This window comes from Cnephaeus nilssonii (genome assembly GCF_951640355.1).
Source record: "Cnephaeus nilssonii genome assembly, chromosome: 10".
NCBI lineage: Eukaryota > Metazoa > Chordata > Mammalia > Chiroptera > Vespertilionidae > Cnephaeus > Cnephaeus nilssonii.
The window spans coordinates 7,156,538-7,177,065 of record NC_137081.1 but is presented as its reverse complement, the minus strand read 5'-3'; the positions used below and the strand labels follow the sequence as shown (position 1 = coordinate 7,177,065).

At 44.3% G+C, this 20,528-nt stretch overlaps 1 protein-coding gene across 2 annotated transcripts in view; it reads right to left on the bottom strand.

The window, feature by feature from the left end:
- The window catches only part of PLCL1 (phospholipase C like 1 (inactive)), a 246,291-nt gene extending 228,554 nt beyond the window's left edge, over positions 1–17,737 (bottom strand). For both annotated transcript variants that reach the window (XM_079781977.1, XM_079781978.1), the window contains exon 1: positions 17,014–17,737. In XM_079781977.1, the coding sequence (XP_079638103.1) occupies positions 17,014–17,256 (243 nt within the window). In that variant the 5' untranslated portion in view covers positions 17,257–17,737. The remainder of the gene's footprint in view (positions 1–17,013) is intronic.
- Positions 17,738–20,528: the final 2,791 nt, after the last annotated feature.

Here is a 20,528-nt window from a genome sequence, read left to right as displayed (position 1 = left end):
CTGCTGAGAAAGTATATAAACTGTCATAAAGATTTTTGTAAAATTATGTATTTGCCATTACTACCCAATGGGCACTATTTTTATTGGAAGAACTGCTAGTTAGGTAGACAGCCTAAAATATCATCCTAATAATAGACAAATATGCAAATTGACCGTGCCTTCGCTACGCCCAAACCACGCCCACCAGCCAAGCCACGCCCACCAACCAATCAGGACGAGTATGCAAATTACCCCAACAAAGATGGCGGCTAATTTGCATATCAAGACAGCGTCGAAAGAAGCCAAGAGCTGCAGAAGGGAGTAAAGCTTCGGAGAAGCAAGCAAGCCGGGGGGAGGAGAAGGGAGGAGCGGAGGCAGGGCCGGAGGTGAAGGGAAAAGCAGGCGGGCTGGCCGAGAAGGTGGGGCGGGCGACAAGGGAGGAGCGGAGGCGGGACCGCGGGCGAAGGGAAAAGCAGGCGGGCTGGCTGAGAAGGCAGGGCGGGAGAGAAGGGAGGAGCGGAGGCGGGGTAGAGTGCAGCAGGAAATCCTATTGCAGGATTTTTCCTGCAACGGGAACGCTAGTACCTGAAATAAATCTACATAGATCTACTGCATTCCTCACCTCTAGGCCTACAGCAGACTTGCAGATAGGCATCATAATTCCCACTTTACCAATGGCTCAGAAAATTTTAAAAACTTGCTCATGATCACACAGTTAGTAAGTAACAAAGCTGAGAGTCCAGAATTCCAGATCTAACTCTCAAATCTGTGTCCTCTTCCCTGCCCAGATTAAGTCCCTATTAAGTGAACCTAGCAATGGTAGACCGCATGAGCTCAGGTCAAGGATCCTTTCAGGAACATGGAAGAGCATAGTCATCTTAATTGACTTGAGAGAGAGAAATCAATCAATCTGTGCCTCGGTGGTGGGGCGGGTGAAGTCCACTTTGTCCGACGTCAGGTCTGCTTCATTCTTGTTACTTCCCTCCGTTTAAACCTGTTCCACTTTTTTTTTTCTTTTTTCACAAATCATGTTTCTTGTCAAATGCACAAACGTCCCCTCCACCCCTCCTCAGGGCTTTGAACTCTGGCTCCTGCAGTGTTTATTGTCTGTGTCAGACGTGCCAGCCAACTGTGCTTATCTGGCAGTGCCCCCACCCCGGTCCGTGCACATCCACATCCGTCTGTCCCCCAACTCCGCGCACCCTCCCGCGCTCCGACGAAAAGGATCACCTTGCGTGTAGTAGCCCGTTTCTTCCAAGAGAATCAACAGGTCCTATTCAGTGTCTTGAATAAATTGCTTTATTTTGATATGAGGGGGGAAAATCAATCTGTGCCTAACACTTAGGAGCTATAGAGTACACAAAAGGTCTAAAATGTGTTCCCTCTCTTCAGCGTTTGTGAGGTGAGACTAGTAAGGAATAAACAAAGGACATGATAATATCCCATTGTTATGGGTAGTTTCTAATATATTTACTTCTTGTCAAAATCAAGGTCATAGCTGATAAACTTAGAATGCTACCTATATATTCTCAGAGGGCATATAACCTTTAAACTTCCAGGATTAGGCCCATTGTCTTTCAGGAGCAATATATTATCTCCAGTTCGTATTACAACCCTTCAGATTGAATGCATGATTGGTTTTCTCAAGGATTCCAGCCAAATTTCCAATTCTTTCAGGATGCCTTAATAAAGGACACTGTGGATACAGCAATTCCACTTCTGAGCATTTATTCGAAGGAAACAAAATAGTAACTCGAAAAAAAATATCTGCACCCCCATGTTCACTGCATCATAAATGTACATGGGTAAATGAATAAAGATGTGATATATATACATATCACATGGTGAGGCAAAAGTAGGTTTGCAGTTGTTCATATGGCAAATAATAAAATAATTATATAAGAATACACTGTATGTTGCAACAACAGGAATGGATCTTGAGGGCATTGTGCTAAATGTGATAAATCAGACAAACAAAGAGGAATACTGTATGATCTCACTTATATGTAGAATCTTTAAAAAAAAATTTTTAATTGATGGTTGTCAGAAGCAGATTGTATGGGGTGGGCAAAATGGGTGAAGGTGGTCTAAAGGTACAAAGTTTCATTTACAAAATAAGTAAGTCATGGGGATGTAACATACAGCATGGTGACCAGAGTTAATAATACTGTATATTTGAAAGTTGCTAAAAGAGTATATCTTTAAAGTTCTCCTATGGGCAGTAATGGATATTAACTGAACTTTTTGTGATTATTTTGCAATATATACAAATATTGAATCGTTATGTTGTATATGTGAAATTACTATGTTATATTATATATCAATTATATGTCAATTTAAAAATACATGATACCAAAAATAATAATAAAGAAAGCTATGTTTAAATCTAATGAGATGTCCCTTAGAAAGAGACAGAAAATCGCCGAAACCGGTTTGGCTCAGTGGATAGAGCGTCGGCCTGCGGACTCAAGGGTCCCAGGTTCGATTCCGGTCAAGGGCATGTACCTTGGTTGCGGGCACATCCCCAGTGGGGGTGTGCAGGAGGCAGCTGATCGATGTGTCTCTCTCGTCGATGTTTCTAGCTCTCTGTCCCTCTCTCTTCCTCTCTGTAAAAAATCAATAAAATATATTTTTTTTTAAAAAAAAGAAAGAGACAGAAAATGTTACAAGCTTTATATTCTTTTCCACCCGCTAACTTGCACTTCACCCATAAGAACTTGGCAAGTGGCCACACCCAAGATAGGAGACCAGAAAGAGGCTCAGACTCTCAGCAGCCTTGGTGGGAAAGGACGCAGAAAGTAATAGACGCACTTGCCCCTTAACCACACTATCCTACCTAATAATCCTACCTAATAATAGACAAATATGCAAATTGACCGTACCTTCGCTATGCCCATGATTGGCTAGGAGGCGCGGGGGAGCAGGACTCGGGGTGGCCGGGGTAGCTGATTGGGCCAGCGGGATGCTGAGCTGCGTCGCCAGCAGCGGCACGAGCTCAGCGTCTGCGCCATGGCTGTGCTGCGGCACAGAAGGGGCCTCTGGGGCAGCGAGCTGACGTCCCGTCGTGCGGACCATCAAAAGCGGGGGAGCTGAGTGCCTGTCCGCTCAGGCAGCAGGCCTTTCAGAAGCCTCCGCCACGCCGGAGGCTTCTGAAAGGCCTGGTGCACCAGCGATCGAAAGGAAAGCATGGGAGCTGGGTGCCTGTCCACTCAGGCACCAGGCCTTTCAGAAGCCTCCGCCAGCCTGAGGCTTCTGAAAGGCCTGGTGCACCAGCGATCGAAAGCAAAAGCGTGGGAGCTGGATGCCTTTCCGCTCAGGCACCAGGCCTTTCAGAAGCCTCCGGCGCCTGGTGCACCAGCGGACAGGCACCCAGCTCCCCGTGATCGAAAGCGAAAGCGTGTAGGGGACCCTACACGTGCATGATTCAATCATGCACTGGGCCTCTAGTCCTGTATAATAAAAGCCTAATATGCTAAGTGTCCAGTCAGCCGGTGGGCCATTCAACCAATCAAAGCGTAATATGCTAATGATATGCAAGGCCACTCAATCACTCGCTATGATGTGCACTGACCACTGGGGGCAGATGCTCCAACCAGTAGGTTAGCTTGCTGCTGGGGTCCGGCCAATCGGGACTGAGTGAGATAGGGCCGGACATACCCTGCAGCCCTCCCACAGTCCCACTCTGGCTGGCCAACCTCCCGCATCCCTCCCCGGCCCTGATTGTGTACCAGTGGGGTCCCTCGGCCTGGCCTGCGCCCTCTCGCAATCCAGGACTCCTTGGGGGACGTCAGAGAGCCGGTTTCGGCCCAATCCCACAGGCCAGGCTGAGGGACCCCACTGGTGCACGAATTCATGCACCTTGCCTCTAGTTACCCATAAGTTGAATAATCGTTGCCAATTTTATGGTTCACTCCTCTCCTAAACATTAAGGATTTATTTTAAGATGGATAATTTATTTTTATTGATTTCAAAGAGAAAGGGAGAGGAAGATAGAGATAGAAACATCAATGATAAGAGAGAATCATTGATCGGCTGCCTCCTGCATGCCCCACACTGGGGAACGAGCCCGCAACCCTGGCATGTGCCCTTGACCAGAATCAAACCCTGGACCCTTCAGTCCTCAGGCTGACGGTCTATCCGCTGAGCCAAACCAGCGAGGGCACGTTGGGTCATTATTTATTTAATGCCCCATCTTTATAGAGCATCACACTCTCTCCTTTTGTGGTCCCACAAACCAAACAATTTAAAAGAGTTCTTGCTTTTAAGAAATTTACAGTTTAACGAGGAAAACAGAAACCTAAACACAGAAAAGCGGAGTCTGGGTCAGACGTGACTTTTTAAATTTTTCATTCACATTTTGTATATAGTCACAAAGTTTCCCACTCTGGGCCTGATTCCAGGCGTCTTAAGTAATTAGCTGTAAGAGGCCTTTGTTCAAGTTAAAACACACACACACACACACACACACACACACAAAGATTTAGTTAATCGTAAGGTGAAATCAGTTCAGCTAAATTAATGAGAAAGCTATTTCTAATGAACGCCTTTAACCAGTTTTAGGAATCCCCTAAGGCTGAGTTAGTGTCAAGGGCGGGTATTACGGAGGCTTTTTCTAAAAAGTTAATCAACTTGAAGCAGAAAAAAAGAGCCTCATTAGACACTTTCATTAAGATGAGATTTCAGACAAGAAAAATATCAAAGCTGGCTTTGAACATGAAGGGGCCGTGATCAAAAAAAATAAATAAAAAATACAGGCAGATTCTAGAAGCTGAAAGGGCAAGAAAATAGATCTTCCCCTAGAACCTCCCAGGAGGAACACAGCCCTGCCAATACCTCGATGTTAGCCCAGTGAGACACATTTCAGACAGACCTCTAGAACTGTGAGATGACAAATTTCTTTGAAGACACTAAGTTTGTGGTCATTGGTCACAGCAGCAGCAGGAAACTAGCATTCAAGATTGCTAAAATGTAGGTTTCAAAGAGTAAGAAACCCAAACCTCCAACCTAGGAGATGTGCCAACACAACCACCTCAGATCTATGGTTGTTTCTTAGATCCCTCTGACTTCCAACTTAAATAAAACGATGTATGTGCACCCAGCTCAACAAATGGTGGTTGCTTTTATTGTAGAACAATGCAAGGCTGAACCACCTTAACTTTGTTTTCTGCCTGGCCTCGTTCCAACCAGATCAATATATTCTTAAATCATTGTTTGTTTTTGGAAATTTGGGGTACAGGGGGTTGCAGTTTGGGGGAATAAAGAAAATGGGGGTGGGGGGACTCAGTCCTTCCCCCCACCTCACTCCCACCCTACCATACACACACATCCTTAACAGTTGTGAGACCTGGAAGTTTCCATACCTCTGAGAGCCTTGGCTTCCTCATGCATAAGGTTATAATAATAATCATAGCTATGTCTTGTCAGGCTACTATAGGAAAGATAATCTAAGATCTTGGCCATGTTCTACTCTATACCATGAATTCTTAAAAGAACCCTCTGTTATCTATCCATGGTATCATAAACAATCTCTCTAATGGCTCCCTGGAAGAATAGGAGAGATGGTGAACGGCCATGCTTAGTAAACAAAGGTACAGAATTAGAGAATGATCGCTAAGCTCTCCAATTCTACAACTGTCCCTTCCCAGCTTTGTATCTCGGATCCTCTTGGCCCCTGGGAACTCCAGTTATTACCAATAGATCTCTCATATTCCACAATGTCTTAGTGTCTTTCAGTTATTAGAAGGGTTCTTTCAAGTCCTTAAAAACCAAGTCTTATTCATTTTATAATTTTAATTGCATGCTCAATTCAAGGTCCTCTTTCTACCCCATTGCCCACAAGGCATGTCAGGATGGTGGTTGTCGTGGCTGGCTGTGGCCGGGGTGGGTCTACTCAAACCACTTCTCCCTTTTTCTTCCTTCCTGCACTTCCCTTTCAGGGTTGGGCTGGAAGAGGTAGAGGAGAAGCCAAGGTCTCCCCATAAATGGCCCAGTAGGGATGTTGCCCACCCCACGCAGTTGGTTTTCTGTGCTCCTCGAGTTAACACTGAACTGGCGGTTCAGGCAGGCATCCCAATGCTGGCTTCTGTGGAGCTTCTGGTTGTCCACAGTACCCCTTCCTGCACACTCATCATGCTGGTGTTAGGGATCCGACTTGGGCACTGACCTCTTCCTCCCACTCCTTACCCAGCCCCTGCCCCAGCCTTTTGTTTCTAGAGTCCCTCTGCCCAAACAGCCTCCTGGGGTGGGGCACCAGCAAGATGACTGGCCATCTTCTACAGTGTCTCTTTTCTCCACACTGAGGTTGGCAACAGGGGCTCTGATGGTCCAATAACTCAGTACCTTCCCGAGAAAAAATGAACTTCAGGCCCAACTTACTGGGAAACTTGGCGGAGAGGGGACTGTTGGATGCCACCACCATTCCTTTTGCACATGATTCTCATGAGTCCTTTCTCTCCCAACCTCAGAAAAAGACATGAGCTCTTCCCCCGACAATGAGGAAAGTGGAAGGAACAGGCTCTCTTCAGGAACCACAATCCCCTTCCAAGGTTACCTCTTCCCTCCCAGTCCTCCCCTATTTAGCCCGGGCATGAGAGGTAGGCAAGAGCAGTAGGGAAGGCCGCCCCTGGGTAACACAACAGTTCGTGGTCCCCTAAATGTCTGAAATCTTAGAGTGGTTTGTTTTAAGCTGTGATGGCTAATCCCAGTACTTGCAACTACTTCCATCCTATTACACCAACTCCTATGATGACCTGTCTGTCAGAACCCATTTCTCTGTATTGGTGACCCTGTCATGCTGAGGGTGCAACTATGAAGAATTTCCTTGGACTTTTCCTAGGGCTAAAGTGAGGGGGGGGGACAACAAAATAGACAAAGCTTATCATCTTTTCATACCCAACATGCCTACCAACAACCCATACCAATCCTTCCTGGGTCCTTCCCAGGAATCTCTGGGCTCAAAGGACTGTCTGCTTGGCAATTACTGAAAGGTGTGCTAAGGTGTGATGTGTTCATTAGTTAAAACTCTCCAGAAGAACCAAAAGCAGTCAAAATTTTTAAGAACTGAATTCCCAAATATACAACTTCTGGCAGAATGATCCAGGTAAAGAAACATTTGTTGAGCCATGTACCCTGCCCATTTATAAATATGGCCCCATTTGACTCCATTCCCCTCTAGCACACTTTGATCCTTTTCTTTCTCTTCTCCCCAAACCCCAGAAATCTCAACTTGTGGTCAAGCTTAACCACTAACACTTCTAAGTGTGACTTCTCACAGCCCACGCAGTTACTTTTATGATGAACATGTCTTTGGGTAAAACCCATCACCCCAGCTGTAAATAAAAAATAAAATAAAAAAACACAGAAAACTGGGCATCAAAAGGTCACCTGCTGTCGAGAATTCTGACTTCCAATACGTCTAGCACAATCGTGCACACACATCACACATGCACACACTACTGCATCTATCACAAACTCAGCTTGATCCCATGCTAATTGAGCATGAGAATGTATTAGAAAAAATATTCTTTTCAATTTCAGATGTTGGCAAAAAGCCTTATTATTTTTTTTAAATCCACATTAGATTATGACTAAATACCTTAATGTGCAGATGCTACAATAGGAGATTTAAAAAAGGAGGAAGGAGAGAAAGAAAAAACCAAAGTTTTATATCCTTCAATAATTTAACATAACCACAGATAGGTAATTAAAGCTGACTTACAAGGGTTTCAACAAGAGAGCTGACTGGGCTTTAAACACCTGGCCACCCTCCAAGTGATGAGAATGAACCTCTGGATACCATTTGGCCACGGTACTGTATCTCTCACAGCAGAATGATACTTTACCCTTCAGCATCATAAAGCAGACACAAGCACAGTAACTCCATGACATAATCATCTATTTGAATTTTCCCACATATTGACTGAAATGTCTACCAAGGAAAAAGGAATTAAATGATTAAACAGTCTTTCAGTGTAATGGAATTCCACAAATATTTACCAAACTCCTGCTATGTGTGAGAAACTATACCTACCTCAAATGTAACTGGGAGGAAATCTCAATAGCATAGTGTCATATCCATTGCACTTAACAAAACTGCAACTTCCTTGGATCAGAAACTCAGATACTCTTTATTGATTTATTGATGCTGGAACACAAAACTATCAAACTATAAAATAAATCACATCAGGGTTTAGTGATTAAATAACTGTCCATCCCTAGCTTGTATAAATTATAGCAACGTTGGATCATAAATTCTTGCTTTATGGTAAAGATGCTGATTATGCTCAAAGAGTAAAAATATATTACCAGGAGTTCCACTCCTCTCAAGGGAAAGTGGAATACAATATTAATGTAAAACCATGGGCATTTTACATGGAAAAAAAAAAAATTGTTCAAATAATCCGTAACACATTGCGGACGGATCACGAGAGTTCTCGTGTTTTCTGTTCTAAGGCTTGTGGCCAATCACGAGAATTCTTTTCAAAGATATTAGCTTGTAAGAACATGTAATAACTTCAAAATGCAATGGGTACTTAATTTTAAAGCATGCCTTTAACATTTATGTAAAATGTTTTTTGTACTCGTTCAATAGAAACTTATCTGGCCACTAGGTAAAGTTAGCAATAAAACTACTGGTCCGCAATGTGTTTAAGATGGTTTCTGAAAACTGCTTTTAGAATTTTTTTTATTTGCCAACTAAACTTAGTTTTTAAGATAACCATAAAATGTCTGCTATTTCATCCACAATAGCTAAGGTTTAAATTAATATTATTTTAGAGAATATATAGCTTGGCCAGCATGGCTCAGTGGTTGATCATCGACCTATGAGCCAGGAGATCACAGTTCAATTCCTGGTCAGGGCACATGCCTGGATTGCGGGCTGGATCCCCTGTGTGGGGCATGCAGAAGGCAGCTGATCAATGATGCCCTCTCATCATTGATGTTTCTATCTCTCTCTCATCTTGTGGTGGCCATCTTGTGTCCACATGGGGGCAGCCATCTTTGACCACATGGGGGCAGCCATCTTGTGTGTTGGAGTGATGGTCAATTTGCATATTGCTCTTTTATTAGATAGGAGGATGTTTCTATCTCTCTCTCCCTCTCCCTTCCTCTCTGAAATCAATAAAGAAATATATTTTTTTTAAAAACAGAATGTTGTTGTTACTGAAGTTGAACATTTGGTCCTAATAGCTATTATCCCGTTAGAATACTCATCAATTACAATAAATTCTGTCCATTGTATCCTATTATAGGAATTGGGATTCAGAGATGAACTGGGATAGAGATAATTAAGCTAAACAAGAGATAAATAAAAATACAAATCAACTTTTTTACATTATTAAAACATGAAAACATGAGATTTTGTAAAACTCACAGGTGTTACTATAATAAGGTTTACTGATTTACTACCTTGGATGTAGATTGTAGGTCACAATCAAATTATTCTCTTTCTCCACCTAATAGCCTATGGGAAACTCCCAATGGGAAACAAAAAAAACTCTACCCCCGCCACTTATTTCTCTTTAGAGTCACTTTAAGCTGGATATGTTTGTTTGTTTTTTATAAATATTTATTGTTCAGATTATTACAATTGTTCCTCTTTTTTCCCCCCATAGCTCCCCTCCACCCGGTTCCCACCCCACCCTCTGCCCTTACCCACCCCCGCACTGTCCTCATCCATAAGTGTACGATTTTTGTCCAGTCTCTTCCCACAGCCCCCACTTTCTCTTTCCCCCCTGAGAATTGTCAGTCCACTCCCTTTCTATGCCCCTGATTCTATTATATTCACCAGTTTATTCTGTTCATCAGATTTTTTATTCACTTGATCTTTAGATTCACTTGTTGATAGATATGTATTTGTTGTTCATAATTTTTATCTTTACCTTTTTCTTCTTCCTCTTCTTAAAGAATAGCTTTCAGCATTTCATATAATACTGGTTTGGTGATGATGAACTCCTTTAGCTTTTTCTTATCTGTGAAGCTCTTTATCTGACCTTCAATTCTGAATGATAGCTTTGCTGGGTAGAGTAATCTTGGTTGTAGGTGCTTGCTATTCATCACTTTGAATATTTCTTGCCACTCCCGTCTGGCCTGCATAGTTTCTGTTGAGAAATCAGCTGACAGTCGTATGGATGCTCCCTTGTAGGTAACTAACTGTTTTTCTCTTACTGCTTTTAATATTCTCTCTTTGTCTTTTGCTCTTGGCATTTTAATTATGATGTGTCTTGGTGTGGTCCTCTTTGGATTCCTTTTGTTTGGGATTCTGTGCGCTTCCTGGACTTGTAAGTCTATTTCTTTCACCAGGTAGGAGAAGTTTTCTGTCATGATTTCTTCAAATAGGTTTTCAGTATCTTGCTCTCTCTTTTCTTCTGACACCTCCATAATTCGGATGTTGGTACGCTTGAAGTTGTCCCAGAGGCTCCTTACACTATCTTCATATTTTTGGATTCTTTTTTCTTTTTGCTTTTCCGGTTGGTTGTTTTTTGCTTCTTTGTATTTCAAATCTTTGACTTGATTTTTGCGATCCTCTGGGTCCCCAGAGTCTCGCCCAGAACTTTTGGGACTCTGTATAATATTTTTTATTTCAGTCAGTGTATGCTTAATTTCTAGTTGGTCCTTTTTCATATCCCCAAGGGTCTTGCTAAATTTATCGGCCTTTTCTAGAAAATTCTTGAAAAACCATATAACTGTGGTTTTGAACTCTATATCCAGTTGTTTGCTTTCCTCCATTTCTTTCATTTGTGACCTGTTTCTTTGTCTCTGCATTTTGGCTGCTTCCCTGAGTTGACAGAGTGACTTTGTGTGCTAGATATCCTATAGGGCCCAGTGGCTCAGCCTCCCCAGTTACCTGAGGTGGACACTCTTGGTACACCCCTTTGTGGGCTGTGTGCAGTCTTGTTGTAGTTAAGCCTTAATTGTTGTTGGTATCACTGGTCAGAATTGACCTCCAGGCCAATTGGCTGTGAGGATCAGCTGTGTCTATGCTGGGAGAACTTCTGTGCTGGAGACACCCTTATGAGACAAGACTTGGAAAAGCCTCTGTGCTCGGCTTGGATGGGGCAGAGTCTCAGGGCAGAGCAGACAGCAATGGTTTCCCATCAGCCCTGTCCTAAGAGGCCCCTGGGTCTCAGTCCTGCGGTAATCGCTGCAAGCACCTCTGAGAGAAAGCCGCCCTCGAGTTTTGCCTGCTGCCAGACAGTCCAGTTTCTCCCTGAATGAGTCTGGGTCCCCAGAGTCTCGCCCAGAACTAGAATTCAGAGCAGTCAGGAGCTTTTGTCTCCCTCCCAATTGAGAAAGCCAGCTGCGTAATCAGTTGCCTGCCCTCTCCGTGCGCGCGCCTCGGAACCTCTGCCTTCCACAGTTTCTCTAAATCTCAGTGTGCTTTTCTCTTTCCTGACAGTCCAGTTTCTCCCCGTATGAATCTGGGTCCCCAGAGTCTCGCCTGGAACTGGAGTTCAGAGCAGTCAGGAGCTTTTGTCTCCCTCCCAATTGAGAAAGCCAGCCATGTACTCAGTTGCCAGCCCTCTCCGCACATGCACCTCTGTACCTCTGCCTTCTGCAGCTCGTCTGAGTCTCAGTATGCTTTTCTCTTTCCTTCTAGTTGTAGAATTTCCACTCAGCCAGCCTTCCTGTGGTTCTGGATGATGTCCGTTTTGTCTTTTAGTTGTAGTTTTGAAATTGTTGTGCGAGGCATCAATTTAGGTGTTTACCTATGCCACCGTCTTGGTTTCTCCTAAGTTGGATATGTTTTTACTGTTCAACCTTATACATGTCTCTTTGGATATGGCCCCTGAAAATAGAATTATGTTTCATATTCACTGTTATTAATGCTCAGCAGAGGTCACTCCAGAAGCAGGAAAGGCTGCTGCAGTTCTTTCTTCCCACTACTCCCAACCCTACTGCCTGTGGTCGCCCCAGCATTACCTAGAAGCATTACAGGGTTGTTTGTTCAGTAGCACGAAGGAAAAGGTGAAGTCGGCTGTCCCCTGATGTCTTTTCATAACACCCCACTGTGCCTGAGGTGTTATCCGGCAATATGTGTTCCACTGACATTTTACTGTACAGAATTTCATTACATGTTTTCTCTTCAGCAAAAAGGAAAAGGTTAGGAAAACAACTATTCCGTTGTAATTGCAATGTATGTTTGTTTAACCCCTCAAAGGCTGTGTAATTCACTTAATACTTTTTGAACCATAATATATTTTCCAAGGAAAACAAACAGTGTAAATTCTCATAGTAGTAGCAAAAACTAATCAACAGGCACTTCTAAAATCTTTCATCAAAATATGACAAGGCTGTTTGTGTGAATTTCATTCATAATTCTCGTGAGAGGGACTATGAGAAATGACATCAACGAGGCACCACAGGAAGAAGTGACCATTTCTAAGGTGAAAGGTGACCACGTGACTACGGCAACTTCAGAGGAGGTCAACACTCTGACTGGAGTTACTGGGATTATAAAACAGATCCACCCCAAGAAGTTCAATGCTGTTATACAGCTGACTCACACCTCAGAGGAGCACCTTGACTGAAGCCACAGGACATGCTCATGGCACCCCTTAGAGCCAAGGCTACCTGCCCCATAGTACAGTCAGATTGTGTCCCCAAAATTCACCCATAAGTTATTTAGAACTTTTAATACATATTTCTACAAGAAAAGCCTATAAATGCTGATTCATTCCCAGACCAATCTATAGAAGCCTATGTAACCTATAGGGTGTCTAAAATGTTTACGTCAGTTTTCATTCTTACTTAACTTCCCTTCATAAATGTGTCTTATTAAAAAATGCTTTCAGAGCTCCAATTTAAGATTCCCTACTTCATCACTTCATAGAGTAATACATGTTGTACACCCGGTATTTGTTCCCCTGTATATCAGCCTTAAAAATAATACATCCCTACCCAACCTCGACTGTCTGCAGGAGCACGGGAGAATGGGCCCGATGTAAAACAACAGGCGTGCACTCCACATGTTGGTGGTAATAAGGAGAACGCCTGCCAAGGGGCTCTGCTTTTAAAACACAGTGCAGGCCTAACACAATGACCAAAGACTGGAAAACCTGCAATCCCTTTCTGGGGTCATCCATCTCCGTGGGTTCCGATTTGGGGAGGGGGATGGGCAGAGAAGAAGAACGTACCCAACAAGATTTGGGACCCAGATTCACACACCTCTGCCACTCTCTTATATGGTCATATTGTTTCTAACCTAGCAAGTAGTCACAGATTGCGGAGAATCAGCATAAGAGCTCAAGTTCTCCAGTTAAGCAGACACGTGTATGAATCTGCATCGTATCAGTAGCTCTCTGCGCCTCCCTTCTCTGAGTTAGAGATTCGCTGTGAGCATAAAGTGATGTAATGTATGAAAGCTCCTAGTTTAAGGCTCATGGTAGGCAGCACTTAATAAGAATTACTAAAATTCCCTTTGCTCCTTGGAGGAGAGCCATAATTTTGCTATGGGTCAACAGGTAACCAAGGCACATCGCAGCTCAGAAACCCACCACACCAGCCCCACAATGAACATGACAAAATGAGTCTGGCCATGATATGAAACAATGAGACATGAACAGCATTGGAGCCATTACTTTAGCTGCTTCAGCGCAGGTCTGAGCACCTCATTCCCAGCTCCAGAATCTTCATCCCACACACCTATGTCCATGAGATACAAGTGATCAGAGCATCGGCAAGGGTCTCAGATTCGATTCCTGGTCAAGGGCACGTACTTCGGTTGCAGTCTCCATCCTGGCCTGGGTCTCTCCCTCTCTCCCCCCACTCCCACCCCCGTTCCCTCCCTTTCACATTCTCTAAAAATCAATGGAAAAATATTCTCAGGTGAGGATTTTTTTTTTAAATCACACAGGGAAAATGGACAATTTAAAGAGAACCTTGTTTAATTCTGTTAAAAAAATTTTAATTTAGGACTAGGCATATAAGTGAAGGAACACAATTATAGTAAAAAGAATATGTATAAAATAAATGATGTTTTGTTTCATCAGCTATAAAGGAAATTGTTTTGTCAACTAAACACATGTTTTCATAAATTAGAGAGGGCAAATTGGCTAAAAACATTCCTCTTATTAATATACAAGACAGTGTTTTCTGGTATGATAGAGAAATGCACTGTTCTGATTCATCTAATATTCAAGTTACTAGAGAATTTGCATTCAATCAATTAGAATAGAAACAATGCCTTATTTGAGCTGAAAAGAATTTAATATTCGATGAGTCATAATCTTTCAGTGGCTCAGGGATTATCATGAATACTAATCATTACTGCACTAAGGCTATTTGGAACAATATTTAATAGACTGATTAATATAAAATGAACAAAATTCTTTCTCTTTGTGAATGTTTCAATGCCAAATAAAAAGCACTCTTGGCAATACTATGAAGAGTGCATTTGCTGTCTACACAGAACATGTGCTCTATATTTCTTATGTGATCTAGACCTTTTTAAGAAACTTCCATTTTTACTACTTTAAGTAAACAAACCAGGGGGCAACAGATTCATGTCAACAGAAAGGTCTCTGATATCAATGAGGGAGGGAAACAGAGTTCTCTCCCCACTGGACGGGAATGAAGGCCTCTGGGAACAGACCCCCGGTACCACCACCTATGACCTACCAGGTTATACTTGGCAATTAACTGACCAATCTCAATGACCTTAGACAACCTTCCAGGCATCAAAAATGTTTAGAGCAAATCTGAAGATATAAGGTCTGTAAAACCCTAACCAATTGTTGTTATATAAAAGGGAAGCTTCAATGGTTCACTACAGATATGTACAGATACATGTGCTTATACATGCATGGAATATTTCTGGAAGAATACAGAAGAAAGTGTTAACAGCCTTGGTGGTGGACTATGTAAGTGAGAGTGTGGAGTGGCTAAGAATTTTTCCTTCATACTTTTTTGCAACATTTCATTTTCTTTATCATACGTATATATCACTTTTTCAATAAAACCTAATTTTAAATAATAGTAAATCACTTCATTTTCTAGCATCTTTATTCTTAAAGGCCATTTATTAGATGTTTATTTTACTATTAAATAGAGAAAAGATCAAGTTGCCTCCCTCTTTTCTTGTCTGCAAAAGAAACTTCAAAACCCAAAAGGCACCATTACCAGCACATGGTACAATTTAGAAAATGCAATTGAAGTACAAGGATTTGTATATTTCCTATACTCCGTTCCTTTTATTTTATTTTTAAAACACTATAGAGCCCACTGCTTTTTATGATGGTATATTTTAAACTATCTTGTGGTGCTTGTTTTTACACACAGGACCACATTTAGTATCAATATCTTAAAATCCAAACTGTGTTTCCTCAAATACTGTATGATCTCACTTTTATGTGAAACCTAAAAGGAAAAGAAAAAAGATACAGAGAACAGACTGGTAGGGTGGAGAGGTGGGCATCATGGATGAAGGAAGTCAAAAGGTACAAACTCCCAATTATAAAATAAATAAATCATGGGGATTAATGTACAATATGGTGACTATAGTTAATAATATTATATTGCATATTTGAAAATTGCTAAGAGTATAAGTCTTAAAAGTTCTCATCACAAAAAAGAAAATTTTGTAGCTATGTATGGTGACGAATGTTAACTAGACTTATGGTGATCATTTCGTATACAAATATCAAATCACACTGTACACCTGAAACTAATATAATGTTGTGTGTCCATTACACCTCAATGAAAAAATATTTTTAAAAAACAAGGGAAAATGTATGTCTCCTCATTGTTATGTGTTTTAAACTTCAAAACAATATGCTTTCTGATCTGTGGATTAAAAGGGGGAAAAGTAATCATATCCTTTCAATCCAAATTCACACCCAGAAAAGAACACTGTTTTCGCAAGCCAGAAGTCACAAAATAAGAGAAAACTACTACAAGTTATTTGCAACTACCACCCGCTCTTCTTTTGTTATAGAAATCTCCCTGTTGGTTTTATACGTCCACGTGTCAGTGTTGGGGGAAAGCCTAGACCATACTTGGAGCTGGGTGCATGTACCGTGGGCGCAGTCTGCCCACACTGGTGCTGGGAGCTCCAATTCAGAGCTTTAGAAAGAGACACGCATCATGTGGTAGTTACACAGCTCAAACCTAAACAAGGCTTGTCAATGTATCATCACACCATGCACCTTGAAGAGTAAGTTCCAAGTCTGTCTTACACTGTCATCCTTGGCATGTGTATGTATGTATGTATGTTTCATACTGACTGCCTTACCAAAATGGACTTCATTCTCACAGGCACATGACTGCTCCCATGCATTTGTGCTAAGAGGCTCTCCCCCAGAGCCTGTGGGAGAGTCCTGACTTCTAGGAGACCTTACCCAGATGTCCTGCATCCAGAAGATGAAATCTCAAACAGGAAACAAGCCCCAGGTGGAAGGAAGACAGAGCGAGGAAGGGCGGGACGAGGCTTACAGAACTCGTGCCAGATGGATGGAGAGAAGCATTTTCCCTGGAGGTGGCGGCGACCCCGGCCCGGGACGGCGCTGGGAGAGGGACTGCTCTCCGCTCGCGCTCTCCCCGCGCGGAAACTCTGTGCTTTGCCGAAAGGTCCACTGAAAACTCTGCCTGCCACCAGCAAAACTCCCGCTTCTTGAGCTTTGGGGACCGTTTGAATCTAGAGGGTTTTCCTTTTCACTGGAGGGCAAACTGCTTTCATGTGTGTGTGTTGGGGGGGGGGGGGGGGGACTTTCGCTGGAGAGCAGCGCGCAACCCCCGCGGGTCTGCATTTCTATCGAATCCCCCGCTTCGCCTTCCATCAGCGGTTCAGTGCCGCTTTCGGAGAAAATGAGGAAAAGACCCATCGAAACGCAGAGACGCGGAGGGGAACTTTTCCTCCACGGTCGGGGGAAAAGTCACTCCTGCTTCTCACGGCCAAGGGCCGAGTCTGGGGACCTCCGGGCGAGGCAGGAAGGTTTGCAAATGAAGGGGTGGGAGCAAACAATGCCGAGCAGCCCGCCGACCACGCACCTCCACACCTCCCCCTCCCGCCCCGGCGGCAGGACCCGCCTCGCTTACCTTGATGATGCTGCTGCGCCGGGGGGTCGCCCGCGCCGCCTCCAGGAGGCCAGCCTCGCCGTCCGCCGGGGTCCCGGCGGCGCCCGGCAGCACCACCCCGCTGCGCCGGTCCCTCCACCGGCCCGCGGGCGCCGCCGCCCCGCCGTCCCCGGGGACGCCTTCCGGGCCCGCCCGGGGGTCGTCTTCGCCGCCGGCCGCGTCGGGCAGCGCGGGACCCTCCCACTCAGCCGCGCCCTCGGCCATGTCGGGGCGCCTCGGGTTCCGCGGGGAGACGGCTCGCCCGGCGGCAAGTCCGGCCGCTGGGCACGCGGCGCTCCTGCACCGGGAGGCGGCCCCGCAGACTTTCTCTCACCGCCCGGCGGCCGCGGCTGCAACTTTCTGGAGCGGAGGCATCGCCGGGCGGAGACGTCCGCGGCTTCAGGGCTGGAGGCCGGCGGTCCGCTGGGACGGCGGGTGGGGAGCGGGGTGAACGGAGGGAGGAGGAGAGGCGAAGGGAGAGGGAGGTGTCCGGAATGCGATGCGAACGCCCGCTCCGCGCCAGACAAAAGGCACCGGCGTCCGGCTGGGCGGCCCCCGAGGCCGGGACGCGCGCGGGCGGAGAGGGGCCGGAGCCGGGAGACCGCGGCCCCGCGCCCCCGTCACCTGCCAGCGGCCAGCGGCGCGGCTACCTCGGGACCGGCGGCGGCGGCGGCCTCAGCTCCGCTGCGCTCTGTTGTGACAGGGAGGGAAGCCTTGTTTTGACAGCCGTGGGATTGGCAGGCTGCTGAGCCTCTCAGGAGCCGCGCCTGGGCGAGCGGGTCGGGCTGACCAATCCCCGCAGCGGAGGGGCGTGCCCGGGCGCTAAGAATGGAATGCGCTCCGAGACGAGCCGCCTGGGGGGCGCGTGTGCCCCAGCGAGGATGCGAGCGCGTGTGCGCACCCGCCGGCGCGCCGTGAAGATTTCAGGAAGTTTGGATATTCGAAATAAGCCCGAAAATCCAACAGAACTGCGGGATAGAAAAGAGAGGGGGCTGGGAGAGGAAACCTTCCCTCTGCAAAGCAAAGCAATTTGGAGGGAAGGGAGCGGTGCGTATTAATGTCAAAACATTTGGGGTAATGGAGTGTAGCTTCCACCATCAGCGGTTCATTGGCTCTCAGTCACCCTTAGAAGTCAAGTCCATGCAGAGATAAACTACGGTTTACTGGGGCTCTAGAGTTGAAGAATTTGCTTAAGATTTTATAAAGAGATTTTCCCTTCACTCTGAAATGCGAATAAATTTGACAAGGGAAGCGCATCAGATAAAAGAGGTGAGGGTAATAGGAAACTGAACTAATTAAATCCCTGTGGAGAGTGACCTTTAACAAAGCACGATTATGATGAATGTTGGCTAACTACAAGGTGAGGTGAGGGACTTAGTCTCTTATGAAACATCCGTCTGTGATAATGGTTCAACCTCCTTTCTCTAGATCACCCTGTGTAAACATATTTTGCTCATTTCCAGCAAGCCAGCAACCAAGAGGAGAGATGTGTTTGGATGATGTATTAAGTCACTGAAATTGACCACAACATGCTCACATAGATGCAAAGGATGGCTCTGAGATTTCCCTGGTAGAACAGAAGATTTGACCTTTTGATTTAAAGGCTGTTTAATATTGGAATCTATATTAAATTTCTTGTAACATTAAATTATATTTTAATTATTAATAATTTAATACTGTGAGAAGTTACTTGTTCCTTTGGCCAAGAACATGAGAAATTCTTCAGCCTTTTAGACCCAGAATTTAAAATCTCAGAATTTTATAAATACAAGGAGATTTAAGGACCATATAGGGCAGCCCTTTTCTTTTGCAGATGAGATGAAGGCCTAAGGAGGCTTAGTTTCTTATCTACTAGTTAGTGCAGGACCTGAAATTAGAATCTGCCACTCAACTCCTCCAGGGATCTCTTCACTGCTTTATCTGGCTCCAGCCAGACCTGGATGAGGTCCTCGGGAGTTGATATTTACCAACTTTTAGGTAAGACTGAGAAAGCTTGAGTTTACCTTTTCATTGTATATACAAATGCAGCCCAGTAATGAATGTACTGTAGATTAGCAACCTATGGTTTTAAAACCAACACTGCCCTCTAGTGAGATTCTGAGAACTGCATTCATAATGGCAAATGCTTTTTTCTTTCTTTATAAGATTGGGGGAAACTCAATTAAAGTTTCCTTTTCTGCTATCTGCCTTTATAACCCACAGTAGAGGAAGGAAGTGAAAGGCCATGCAAACGTCAAACAACCAGAATGCCCTTCATCTCCATCAGTTCAGGGAATTCTCATCTATCTTGTATAGGAAGTACTTTCACTTACTATCCTCGACAAATAGAACATTTTAGATGATCATTTTTCTGATACTCAACTAGCACTGTGGTTTATTTCTGGCTTCTACAACACTCACCATTTATTGAAGAGGCTTTGTTTTCTCCATTGTATATTTTTGGCTCCTCTGCCAAGAATTATTTGCCCATATACACGTGGTTTTATTTCTGGGCTCTCAATTCTGTTCCAACTAGATGATATCCATTTGGACTCCTCTCTTATCTCTTCCCACCCTTAGCAGCCTTCTCTCTCACCCTCATGTGGTGGTAAACACGCACACACACACACACACACACACACACACACACACAGCCCACTCTGAGTGTCTATTCATAAAGGCTGTTGTCTAATTCAGCAGTCACCAACCTTTCGGACCTCACCGACCACCAGTGGTCCACGGACCACCAGTTGGCGACTGCTAGTCTAATTCATTCTGTTTTTTCTCAGACAGTTGGACCCTGATCAAGCATAAGCTCAGAAAACTTCTCCTGGTATTCATGTTTGCAGTTTTTTTAAAAACCTCCATTGAAACTGCTCCTACTCAGGGACAGATTCTACTCTATGGCCACACTCCCCAGATTGAGAGAAAGGTTTATGAGATTTGGTTAAGTCAGCAGCCAAACTGACACATTCCTACCCCTCTATTAACAAGCCCTCTTTCCAAATTACTATCATCCACAATGCCTCCTCCCAACCTTTCACCAAGTAACATGCTGCAATCTCTTGGTTGACAAATTGGAAGTTGGGGGTGGAGGGGTTGGGGATGGAGAAAGAAGGTAAATAAGAGTAATGACTTAGCAATTCAAATGTCACCACCAGAGAGGGGTCTTCTCTGACCACAAATCTCAGCTTGCCCTTTCAACCCCACACTTATACCATGTTACTCATTTTGTTGTTTTACTTTCTCATAGGATTTTATCACTTGAATAAACTGTCCTGTCTGTGGCATTGTTTACATACTTTTGTATTGTCATGCTGACCTCCTATCTTTGCCCCATTGAAATGGAGAATGTAATCTCCATGTGCATAAAGACTCTATTTTGTTGCTATATCTAAAGCTCCCCGCACCATGCTTGGCACAGAATGGATGCTTAATAAATATTTGCATACCGATACAGCTCCTGGGGCAATGGAAACTAAGGAGAAAATAAACAAATGGGACTACATCAAAATAAA